Source organism: Chroicocephalus ridibundus, chromosome 5 (genome assembly GCF_963924245.1).
Source record: "Chroicocephalus ridibundus chromosome 5, bChrRid1.1, whole genome shotgun sequence".
In the NCBI taxonomy this organism is placed as follows: domain Eukaryota; kingdom Metazoa; phylum Chordata; class Aves; order Charadriiformes; family Laridae; genus Chroicocephalus; species Chroicocephalus ridibundus.
In genome coordinates, this window is record NC_086288.1 from 58,642,940 (window position 1) to 58,655,322 (window position 12,383).

The 12,383-nt window shown below is 38.6% G+C and overlaps 1 protein-coding gene across 3 annotated transcripts in view; it reads left to right on the forward strand.

Annotated features, from left to right (window-relative positions):
* The window catches only part of CC2D2A (coiled-coil and C2 domain containing 2A), a 65,708-nt gene extending 53,337 nt beyond the window's left edge, over positions 1-12,371 (forward strand). For 2 of the 3 annotated variants that reach the window (XM_063336255.1, XM_063336253.1), the window contains 10 exons: positions 1,217-1,393; positions 3,958-3,975; positions 5,063-5,266; positions 5,742-5,831; positions 6,638-6,751; positions 8,125-8,259; positions 9,537-9,659; positions 10,264-10,322; positions 10,794-10,971; positions 12,026-12,371. In XM_063336255.1, coding sequence (XP_063192325.1) covers positions 1,217-1,393; positions 3,958-3,975; positions 5,063-5,266; positions 5,742-5,831; positions 6,638-6,751; positions 8,125-8,259; positions 9,537-9,659; positions 10,264-10,322; positions 10,794-10,971; positions 12,026-12,214 — 1,287 coding nt within the window. In that variant the 3' untranslated portion in view covers positions 12,215-12,371. The remainder of the gene's footprint in view (positions 1-1,216; positions 1,394-3,957; positions 3,976-5,062; positions 5,267-5,741; positions 5,832-6,637; positions 6,752-8,124; positions 8,260-9,536; positions 9,660-10,263; positions 10,323-10,793; positions 10,972-12,025) is intronic. The other variant, XM_063336254.1, reaches the window with a different exon arrangement.
* The last annotated feature ends 12 nt before the right edge of the window (positions 12,372-12,383 follow it).

Below are 12,383 nucleotides of genomic sequence, written 5' to 3' on the forward strand. Positions count from 1 at the left end.
CACAGGCTGTAGTCGGTCTTTGAGGATTACCAGCGCTGATGTCAACCTCTGCTCTTCATACTTCTTGTTGTATCAGTCTTTCTGCTGTAGAACCAGAGTAGCTCCAGGATTCCTGTGAGATGCGCTCCTGACTCGCTTTGAGGAGGTGTTGCAGTTAGTGATTCCCTAAGCACGGTGTAAGTGCCTGCTAGATCTTCCCAGCATTAGAGATTCTTTTCATTTGAACAGGATTTCTTGCTGAATTTGAAAAAACCTGATCATTCCAGATGAAGGTGCATCTAGCAATTAAATTTCAGTAGCAAATTAAGCATTTCTTCATCGCGTTCCACTATACTGCAGCAGAAATTCTGAGTGATTTATTTAGAGTTTTCTCCTCATCAAAACTTAATTTTGTTCTTAAATGTTTGATGGGCCAGCCCAGTGAGTCATCTGTTCATCTTCACATCCACTGAAGATGTCCTTCCTGATGTCAGTCACCTGAATTCTGCCCAAATCAGGAGGTTTATCTTCTCGCTTTTCTCTTGAAGCTATGTTCTTCCACTATTGAGACTTGCCCGAGCAAGCGTGGGTCATGCCATCTCTTGTCTGACCTTTCAGAAAGACCTTATCTTCTGTTTGTGGTGGCAGGGGGAGATGGAAAGGGCTGGTGCGTCTATCAGAGCACTCTTCCATGGGGAAGCTGGCTGAATGGGCCCAGTTCCAGTTGCACTTGAGAAACATCATTAGCTTCTGTGTGGAAGGTGTCCATCGTTGAGATGCTGAAATATCATTGCCACATCAATCAAACATATGCAAAGGCCTGTTGGCGTGATGCTGCCTTCAGGAGTGTAGTCCTGTAACCTGTATTTTGCCATTTTGTCATTTTCCCAGGTAAATAGTGCCATGTGGAGATTGCTGTTTGAAATAAGAACAGTGAAAAGCTGTCACTCTCTACTTCTCTAAGAACTAGTGTGTATGACTTCCGTTACATTAAATATCAGTGTCCATAATACGCATTAGAGGTTGAAATCCAGTTGTAATTAATACGTTTAACAATGAGATGTCTCACGGCTTCCCCACAGTTAATCAGGATGTATGCAATATGCTCTGATTTTATTGTTTTGTAATTCAGAGTAATAAAGGAATAAAATATTTGAATAAAAGTAGCAAATGTGTTTGAGAAGGAAGTTTTGCTTTTGTGCTTCTAATGAGAAGTATTTCTCTCTATGTGTTGTAGATTGATGGTACATTTAAGGTGGATACTCCTCCAGTCCTCCTCGGCTACAGCAAAGAAAAGAACCTGGGAATTGAGAGAGGTTATGATTCTGTGCGAAGCCTGAGCGAGGGCTCGTATATAACGCTGTTTATTACCATTGAACCCCAGCTCATTCCTGGAGAGTCAGTCAGAGAAAAGGTAACTAATCACGTTCTTGCTTTTTGTTTCCAGTGGTGGAGTTCTTGAGATGCATATAAATGGGTGTGCTTAGCGTACCAAAGGACATGAAGTACGGAAGGACATTAATACAAATTCTGAGTGTTCCACTTCGAATTTTTTAGCTCAGTTCAATTTCATTGGATGCACTATTAAGTTAGATGGACACTTAATCCATGAGAAATAACTTTCACCAGGTATCTAGTTCCAATGTTAATAGAAAACAAATTGGCATTCGTTATCTGTGAGCATATAATTTCCCCATTTACTTTTGTAAACAGTAAAGTATTCATGTGAGTATTTGTGAACAGCATGTGAAAAGGAGGTGGCAGGTGCAAACATAGTATTTTCTTGCTTCTGTGTTTATACTATTCAAATACAGCATTTATTATTTATGGCTTCACGCATGCCTCCAGATCTTGAAGATAATTATTTCTAAACAGCAGCTGTTATTTTTTTCAGTTATTTTACTAAACCAGAAGTGCCTTACACTTACAACAACAATATGTAGTTAAAATGCATACACCGCTTGCTATTTTATGTAACATTTATGCAATGATTTTGAGATTCATTCAGCTGTTGTTTATTAGAGACAAACATTTATTTTGGTCATTTATTAGAGAGAAACAGGAACTGGAGAGAAAGGTCTATCATTATGTAATTTCTTTTTCAGAATAAATATAAAATTGTATGATGCATTCAAAAAATCCTTTTTCCTGTTAAATTATAGCCTTGGAGACTATCCAGTCCTATGTTTTCTTGCTTTTATGGAATGCCGTGGAAATTGTTACAATCTAGTACTGTTGAAAATAAAGAAAATTAATAAAGTGCGTTCATGGATGCCTTTTAAGGTTAATTACTTTGAATGATAAGATCATTACTGGAACTCAGAACCATAAATATAAACTTAACAGGCTTGAAGCACCTTTAATAGACGAGACCTCATTCAAGAGTTTCAGTCTTAATCTTCACATACAGTAATTGGTTTCTGGGAAAAAAATATACTGAATTTATAAGGAAACAGATCTCTGTTTATAGAAAGACCTGTCTCCGGTACTGTTTCAAAAGAAAAATCATAGAAATTCAAATAAGGGGCGAGATTAATGTAAAATATTATGGACTATATGTTGCAAATCTTAACCTCTTTAATGAGCAAGTGCTCAGAATTTCTTGCATGGATGCAATTTGATGCGTAGTTTCCAAAAGGTTATGTACTGTATTAATACTTAGTAAAACGGCGCAGTTTGGTAGCTATACTTAGAATGGATGTGAACACCTCAGAGAGAAAAACCAGCATGTTTTATTCAAGTCGTAGATCTTTCTGACATAAGTTCTCTTCCATTTCAAATACAACAGTGGGAGCTCACTGCCCCTTGCCAAAACTCAGACATAAAGCACTATAAAGAGACTGAAGATGCAGCAAAGAATCATAGCACACTAAATCACAACACAGGAAACGAGTCCTGTTGTAAGCAGCAAGAAAGACTGCATGCCAAAGCTTCTCCTCACTAGGAGCCACACTGAGAAGACAAGGGGCAATGGGCGCAAGTTGCACCAGGAGAGGTTTTATCTCGATGTAAGAAAGCCATTTTTTACAGTGAGAACAATCATTCACTCAAACAACCTCCCCAGGGACACGGTAGAGTCCCCATCACTGGAGGTTCTCAAGCTGCGATTGGACAGGGTGCCGCATAATCTCACCTGGGCTCCCTTTCCCACAAAAGGTTGGACAAGATGGTCTTTCAGGGTCCCTTCCAACCTGAGCTGTTTCATGATTCTGTCAAAGCTAAACTGTACCGCAAAGTGCATTGCCACTGAAGTGCGTTGAAAGTAAAACCAGGGATAAGGAAAATCTTGCTGAGGTAAGAAAACTATTAGTACAGAAAATCTGTTTTCCAAAATTTGAAGAACAGTGGAAAAAACAGTTGTGATTGATTAATAAATCCTTAGGAGTTTTGCCAGATTTTTGTTCACTCTTTGCATTAGAGATTTTTCTAAATTTTATAAAAATTGCACTCAGCAGCAGATGATTTGTTTACCTTGGATGCTATGCCAAACCAAATTCTTTCTTTAGCAAACATTGTACAGGATTATAATAATCAATTTTTTTTCAAAGCAATATAAATAGGACACAATAAAATAGGATTTCGTGTTAGAAGAAACTAAATAAAGCAGGACCATACATTTAAAGACCGTTCTATTTTATGTGGCAGGTACCTAATGAAATCTGTATGCAAAAATACTACTGAAGCGACATGTGCACGTGTTCTAACCATGACTAAAAAAAATTATAATTCTGTGCTGCAACTTGCCAAATGTAGCACATATACTTATTATAGAAAGTGTTCGGCATAAAATGACAAAACCTAATTAAATGTTTTGCTGTCCTTTGTCCCTATTCCTAGCCATTCCTTCCTCTTTTGAAATACTTGTGTACTGTTTTAGGATGCTAAGCTTAATTTTAGTTTAATTGTGCAATACCCTTTTTTTGTTTCTTTACCTATTTTTCCTCTCTTTCTTGCTGTCCGTCCTGAACCTCTATATAGATGAATGAAATGCTTAAGGTACAATGTTAATAAATTCAATCAGTTGAGCGATTCCTGTTGTTCCTTGCTTAAGATTTAGCTTGGGTTTGTGCCATTCAGCAATCTTTGCGCACTTCACGTTACTTGATTCTGACATAGTAGTTGTTTGTCAGTAATATTTGCAGTGAATCACTACATTTAAATTTACAAAGTGCTGGGGGCTGTGTATTTTGTCTGTTAATTATGGTTGAGAAGAATCACCGCTGTGTGCCTTCTCTGCTGACTGGAGGTCTAGCTGCGGGGCCCTGCCCAGCTGTTCCACCTCCGGTTGGTTTGAGAAGAAGGGTAACAAACCACGAAGAAGTGGTTTGTTTTGAACAAAAATATTACGAAGGGTGAGCTTTTGTTCTCAGCACCACTAGAAATAGACAAGGGATTCTAAGGAGATGTAAAAACCAATTTGAACTGATCCTAAGACCTTTAAAAGATGACATCTTAGGTGACACGTGAGCAAATAATTGTCAGTGTTATAAAATTAATATGTGCTTTTGAGTCCTAGATTTGCTTCTGGAAAATCTCACCTAAAAGTGTTAAAATTTTATACAAGTCTGAATTACAAGGATTTATCTAAAAATTACTTGACTTCCTCTGCAAATATTTTGGCATCGCGCAGGGTTATCGCGGTATTATTTATAGAAAAATTACTGGGATTTTGTGCATAACCTCAATGTGTTTTTAATGGAGTGTGATGTGACTAGCATGTAGGATTAGCACCGAACCGTAATTGTTTACCTTTGAATGAATATGTGGTGTTACCTACTCGTCCCTGCAGTTTTATTTGGCCATAACTTTCACTACGTTTTCAGTGCTTTAATAAAGCCAGGTACAGGTCATTAGGTGCATTCATAAGTAAATGCAAATTGCCTGATTTTCCATTACTTTGTCATTTCTTATACATCTGTGAAACAAAGTACATACTACAAGGATATTTCAAAATGCTATTAGGAAAGAATTTTACACTCCTTTTAGGCTCCTGTAAACCCTGAAGTAAGGCCAAACATAGTAAAGACTTAAGCCCAAATTATAAATAAAACTATTTCTATATAACTTCTACTTTCTTTTGAAGTTTGATACCCAGGAAGATGAGCAATTGCTCCAGGCAGCAGCTAAGTATGAGGCTGAATGTACATCGAAGTTTCCCAGCCGCCAATGCCTAACGACCGTAATTGACCTCAATGGGAAAACAGTTTTTATTACCAGGTATATCAAACCTCTGAATCCACCGCAGGAGCTTCTTGATGCCGTCCCAAATAGTTGTCAAACAGCAGCAGTAAGTACTTAGAAAAGAAGTGAAGTTTCTGGGATATAGATTTCACAATGTATGTGTTTGCACGTGCACATAGGCACATAGCACTTCTATATGTTTGCTGTGTAGCGATGCTTTTTATAAAGGAAGAACTAGAGATACAAAACAAAGTAGTAATGACTATGTGTGATACACAGTAAGTCTATCCATTATGATGCTAGGAATGGGTATTTGTCTTCGCTGGAAAAAATATAGGTATATTAACGATTATTGTCCTTTAAAAGACAAAGAATTACGCCAAACCTTAATGGAAGTAAATCACATCAGTCTCTGATGCAAGTTCTAAAATGAGCTAGCTGCTACTGTAATGAATTCAGTCAGTGTTTTGTCATTGGTATCTGTGGAAGGAGCACTGTGCTTCACATCTGGTGTAATACTACTATTGTTATATAGCCTTGTGAATTGAAGGGGCGACTTGGTCTATGTTGTTTTCTTGCAGGAATTGGTGGCTCGGTATGTTGCTTTAATTCCTTTTTTGCCAGATAGCGTGTCATTTGCTGGAATTTGTGATTTATGGAGTACATCAGACGTAAGTAATGCATTAATCAGTTCTTTATCCTCTTCAACGTGATGTAACATCCTAGCAGCCCCTGCTTTTGGAGGGAGATGGTACTAGAAAAGCTCGAGGCCCCTTCAGACCTAAATTATTCTGTATTTGTATTACTGTGAGGATTGTTTTTCTTTGTAAGCTCTTTACTTCGAAGAGTGAGGACCAAAGCTTGAGAAAAAAGTTGCTCATCCTGATATAAGCCAAAATAATTATCTTTGATAGGTTGCAATTGATTGACCCTAAGAATGCTTAGGGCTTTAAGTTTTTCCTGTTGGTTTTTTTTCAGTTATAAACCAATCCAAAACGGCTATTCAGGCACAAGTGAAAGGATGCTGACTGATGGAGACTTTAAAACTAGACTTAAAATTGATCATTGTAGTTCCAAGGAACTAGAGAAAAAATATTGCATGTAATGTCAGCAATAATAAGAAATTTGTGGCATATAAATGCTGTTATGTATAGAATAATAGCAGACATTAAGTTACTCACAGATGATGTTTTTACCATCTCAGAACTTTTCAGAGTAACTCAAAAGACAAAAGACCTTGGTTCTTGTGGTACAATCTCAGATTTTTACCACGAGAAATCATGGATTTTCGCAGCATTCACTCTGCATCCTGCATGTTGAAACAGTGCTCGATCAACAATAAAGATCCATTGCAAAGATCTGAGAACTCTTTTGCTTCAGAAGTGTTAAAAAATATTATTAAATGGTGTAAGTTGAAAACACAGTTAATAGCTGCATAGAAAGACTTTTTTTTTCCCTTTTTTAATATCTCAATTAGCAATTTCTTTATCTTCTGGCGGGAGATGAGGAAGAACATGCCGTGCTCTTGTGTAATTACTTTCTTGGTATGGGGAAAAAAGCCTGGCTTATCATTGGAAATGCAATTCCTGAGGTAAGAGGATTTTTTCCATTGGTCTGAATATTAACTTTTATTCTCTGACGTCTTTGGTTCCCACCAATGGATATAACTGTTTCTTGCTGGCGCGTTTTTCCAGGAAGTTGTCTAAGCCTTGGGGCTGCTGGAACTGATTCTTTCCAGAGAGAAAAAAAGAATAAGTTGAAAGTATATCTTAGTATAAATGTCATCTGTTGTTTTTTTTCCTGGACCCATGCTTCCACACATAATCTGGTAGTAGCTGTCATCCTCATAGTAGAATACCCAGCACCTGTAAACCTTGATTGGCCTTTAGCGTCTATAAATGGTGTCTCCAGGACAAAGGTAATGGAGACAGTCCATGTGCAGTGACTTGAGTCGGGAATACGCAGCCTGTGACAGAGTTGGGGTGGGACTGGGTAAAGGTTGAGAGGTGGCAGGAGGGGGCTAGGGGCCTGCCAGGGATTCTTACTGCTACGTACCGTCTCTTGCTTCTCTCTCCAGCTGATGGCGGAGCTGCAGTGAGTAATGATAGCTCTGCTCTGGCTCCAACAGTCTTCATCTGCCTTCTGTAACAGAGGCAGGTTAGCCACTCTGCTGTGCCTTGGGCTGCAAATTGCCACCATTAGTATCTCAAATTACCAAGCACATGTGAAAATTTTGCCAAACAGAATTACGGTAAAAATCCCTGTCACGACTAGTGTCTTTAGCACATTCTCAGATCTTGCACAGCAGGAACAGGTACTCGGGTACATTCCTTCCACTCCAAATCTGATGGAGATGGTAGTGCTTAATAACGCGTTCAGCTTAGGCATGCTGTAAGGAGGGAGTTTATGCCAGGTATTTCAAGGTACCTGAAAAGTGGGGGAGATAGATAACAAGAAAACAGAAGAGCAGTTTAGGGATTCCTGTTAGAGAATATAAAAAGATAGCTGGGAAATTCCTTTCAGTGCCCGCGTGAGGGATGGCTGATGGATGAGACGCAAGTGCACTGCCTGGGCGGCAGTCCTGCAACTCGGAGATTGCCCGTGGGCGAGAGTTGTGGCAGTAGCCAAGTAGGACATGCTGATACTGAAGTGGCATCCAGTAAACATTCCTGTATATAGGATTTCACATCAGTTGTTAGATGAACTGAGATGACTATAAGAATCTCTATTTTAAGAATGGCTTGAGGCTGTGCATGCCTAACACTGACACCTAAGAGACAACACTTATTATTATGTAAGTGTTAGTTGATTGAATTGTAACGAACCTGTAAATTCTGCCCACCAGTTTGCCCCGAAAAAGTACTGTTTATCTCAATGGTAAAAATTTAATATTCCAAACAATACAAACTGTACGGTCTTTGTAGCCAGTTTTAAAACATCTTTCTCATATTTTTTTCTTCCTAGGGACCAACTGCGTATGTATTAACTTTGGAACAAAGTCAATATGTAATTTGGAATCCCAGTACTGGGTGTTTTTATGGGCAGTATGATACTTTCTGCCCTCTACAAAATGTGTACTGTCTGATCAGCTGTGACAATGTAAGTGTACCCAGTCTTGTCACATTTCTGTACATTTAAGAGCTGATAACTCTGTATTTTTTTTTGACATTATGCATCATGTGCTCATCAGTGTAACTATATTTATGCTGTTATGTTATTAGTGATTTTATTCAATCTTAAGTAGGTTTTTCTTATTTCAAATATTTAGAGTAACTGAAAGATATATTTTTTTAATCAGCATTTAGGTGGATAATGACATCCATTCATATAATTTTTGTTACTTGGTTTTACTTATGTGTTTCCCAACTTGGATGGCCTAAGTTTAGCACTGCTTAGCTGAGGAGCAGCAATTCAGTGAAATGTAACTGATAAATGAAAAATAAAGCATGTTGGAAGGAGTCACTTGAGTTGCATAGATAATGGCAGGCACAGCACCAAATGGTCTAACAAGGGAAAAAAACAGCTATGCTGTGTCATACAGGCCGTACACAGAACCGTCAGTTACAAAAGGTTATGCATTAATTAGTACATTTACATATTAATTGTTGATACTGTTTTGCAGCCTTAGCAGTAGTAATTTAAAGGTTGTTTTGAACAAGAAGCCTACAGTGCTTGCGTGCTTCAGACTAGGCTCAAACACAGACCAAACTGAACACGTATAAAGAAGTGGAGTGCAAGACATGGGTTCCTCTTGATGACAAAATACACAGAGAAGCTACCTGTGCAATATCTACTTATATTCTGCATCATAAGCTTGAAACAGCAATGGTGCTGGGGTGCAGCAGGCTCCCAGGCATCACAGCCACAGCTGCACTGTGCTGGGCCACTGGAAGAACTTCATCAGAATACAGAAAAGACTCGTGTAGTAATCCAGAGGGATGGAAATGCAGCTCAGGACAGTGGAAGAAATTCTGTCGTATACTGTAACCCAACACCCCGTGATGCTGAAGTGCTGGTAAAGGCAGAAAGTTTCTGAAAGCGTAAAAGCTGCCATGGTGCGCAGTGGATGGGGTGTTGAAAAGGAAATACTGGAGAAAACAAAGATGCAGCAGGAAGAGCTGCCAACTGCAGACAGTAGTTCTGATCATATGCTGGTCTCAATCCATACTCACAAGATAGGACAGACCAGCAGCACCCTTTTGCTGGAGAGTGCAAAAACTGCACATCAGCTGTGATTGCCTTGTTCCATATGAACTCATACCCCTACTTGCTATAGGAGGTCAGGACCATATAGTATGTTATTGCCATTGAAGTAGAACATGTTACAGAGCTGGGATTATATGCTGAAAAGTTAAAACAAACTTGCTTTCTTGTAGATTTGGTTTAATATGCAAGAATATGATTCCCCAGTAAGGATAAATTTTGATATCGGCAAACCAAAACTTTGGAAGTCTTTCTTTTCAAGAAGCCTGCCATACCCTGGTCTCCGCAGCATTCAGGTATGGATGTATCTATTACTGACTTCATTTGAGGGGTTCAGAGATCACAGACTTAATATAAACCAGCAGAGACTAAGTTCTTTGGAATCCTGTGGTTCGGTATATTTATGTAATAGCATTGGTTTTAAAAAATTTTTCCCAGGCACTCCTTAAAAACCTGAAAGCAAGAATACTGCCAAGTATTTGGTTTTACACAGAATGAATGCACATCTGTTGGCCTGGGATCTCACATAGATATTTAGAGGACAACAGTGAAGTAAATCTTTAACACAACCCTATCAAAATAAGTAGCTCGGTGGTACAGAGAAAATGTCAACTTTTGTCTTACAGCTAGGAAGGCGTTATTTCAAGCTGTACACACATCCTTAGTAAATAAACAAAAATTTCTATACAGTTTCTCAAAGGTATAAGCAGCTGATGTTTACTTAAAAAAAAAAAAGGCATCTAGGTAATGCTTTTATTGTGTCTCTACTAAATAATAGATTATTTCAGCATAATTGTGAACTCAGGCAAGTACCATCAAGGCAGTAACTCCTGAAGTTACATTGTTGTATAGCTAGAAAGATTGCACTTTTTAATACTTAAATTTTTTATTTCTTGCTAGCCTGAAGAATTAGTTTATCAGCATTCGGACAAGGCTGCTGCAGTGGAACTACAGGGCAGGTAACTCTACCTCTAAAATAAATGCTGTCAGTGCTGATCACTAGAGGTGGAACATCTTCTTACATTCCTCAAGCATATCCATACCTAGGTCCTAAAACCCAGCGTTGAATCCTAGGAACTGAGAATGGCCTTAAAAAAAAAATAATCAGAAGCTGTAGTTCACAGGGCTTTTTTTAATTTTCTCTCTTTAATAGAGATTGCCAGAAAGCATTGCTGTACAGTTTCCTAATAAGCAAAATGCTGTAGAGGGATGAGAGGAGAGGCTGTAGACTAAAAAGGGGTGTAAGTCCCTGCCCTCCCATGGTTACTGAAGAGAAAGCTACGTTGGCATTGCTTTTCTGTGCTTCTAGGTTGTGGTAAATTTAACTGGTCATTTATGTTCCCTGTAACCTGTCTGAAGTGTGTCAAGGGAGATCAGTTCAGGTGTCCAGTAAATACTAGAACTCTAATAATAGGTATGTTTTATTGCAGGATTGAAAAAATATTAAAAGATAAGATTATGGAATGGAGACCAAGGCATCTAACTCGTTGGAACAGATACTGTACTTCTACCCTGCGTAACTTTCTGCCGCTGCTGGAACAAAACCAAGGCAAAGATGTAGAAGATGACCATCAGGCAGAGCTGCAAAAACAGCTAGGAGATTACAGGGTACAGTTGTGAATGCACATGGCTTGTGCACAGAAGTAGGAAGCTAAAGCCCTAGGATTTAGTATCGCTACTCTGTGGTAGAGAAGCGTGTCCCAGGCTATTCCTTTCCTCTGCTACCAAAAGTCCTAAGAGCTTTTATACTAAAGCTTAACCAGTGTAATATTCACAGAGTGAATGACTGATGATATATTTTATTTCATTTGTAGATGTTGGAGATAAAAACTTTATGTTGAACAGAAAGATAAGACTGTAAAGATAAATTGGCTGCACTGTTCTTGTATTATTGCAGTACCACAACAGTCACTACCTGCAATACATAAAAACCCGGGCAGTCTCCTTGCACTGGGCTGACTGGTGCATTAGTCTGGTCAGCGAGAACCTGGCACTGGTACTGAGTAGCACTACACACAGTCTTACAGATGCAGGAGCCCACACAACAACATGCTTTACTGCAGTTTTCTACTCTTTGCTCCACTCTTTAAAGACAGAAGAAAATTTACTTAAGCATTCACTGCAGCCACTGGTGTACCTGTGCATCCTTCCTCCAGGCCCTTCTAAAGGTTACGGCATTCTGTTCTTTATGTAAAACATGGTAACAACACTGTACACAACTTCAGCAATTTTCAGATGAGTTGAGGTTTCAGTTCCTGTTGAACCTGAAACGTATGATGGGCAAGAAATGTTTGCCACCTCAACCCCCCAGCCGGTGCAGACAGGAGAACACAATGAATTAAAACCAGTTACAAAGCAGAAAAGCAACAAAGTTATGCTGTAGGTGTTCAACAATATAACTTTATTCTAGTGGATTTCATCTTCACTTTGAACTTAACCCAAACTAAAGAGGAAAAATGTCAAAGTTTGCCTGGAATATATGAAACAGGGAGGTGGTATTAAGATGCAATAAAAAAGGGCATTTTGTATCTCCTCAGGCCAGCAATAGAAAAGATAAGTTTACACGCACAGTAAAACAGATTTTTAAAACTATGTATTTATTCAGGTGCCTTTACCTTTTCTTCTTACCTTATGTGGTTTTTTTCCTCTTTCTTTCTCCCAGGTCTCTGGATTTCCTATTCATATGGCATACTCTGAAGTCAAGCCTTTAATAGAAGCTGTACACAGCACAGGAGTTCATACCATTGATGTTTGCAACGTTGAATTTGCTCTAGCTGTGTATATTCATGCTTATCCCCAAAACGTTCTCTCTGTATGGATTTATGTTGCTTCACTTGTTCGAAATAGGTAGTATAGAGTAGTCAGAATACCTCAAGAAATCTGATTAATGTAGCTTATGTGTATTTGCTTATGTAGTAAATATAACAGGTGTCTCACGCTGCTGATTTGAGCTATCCCAACTATTTCAAAAATAGAGTGAGAACTTGATTTTTAGTAGCTGCAAACACATGAGCTTTATT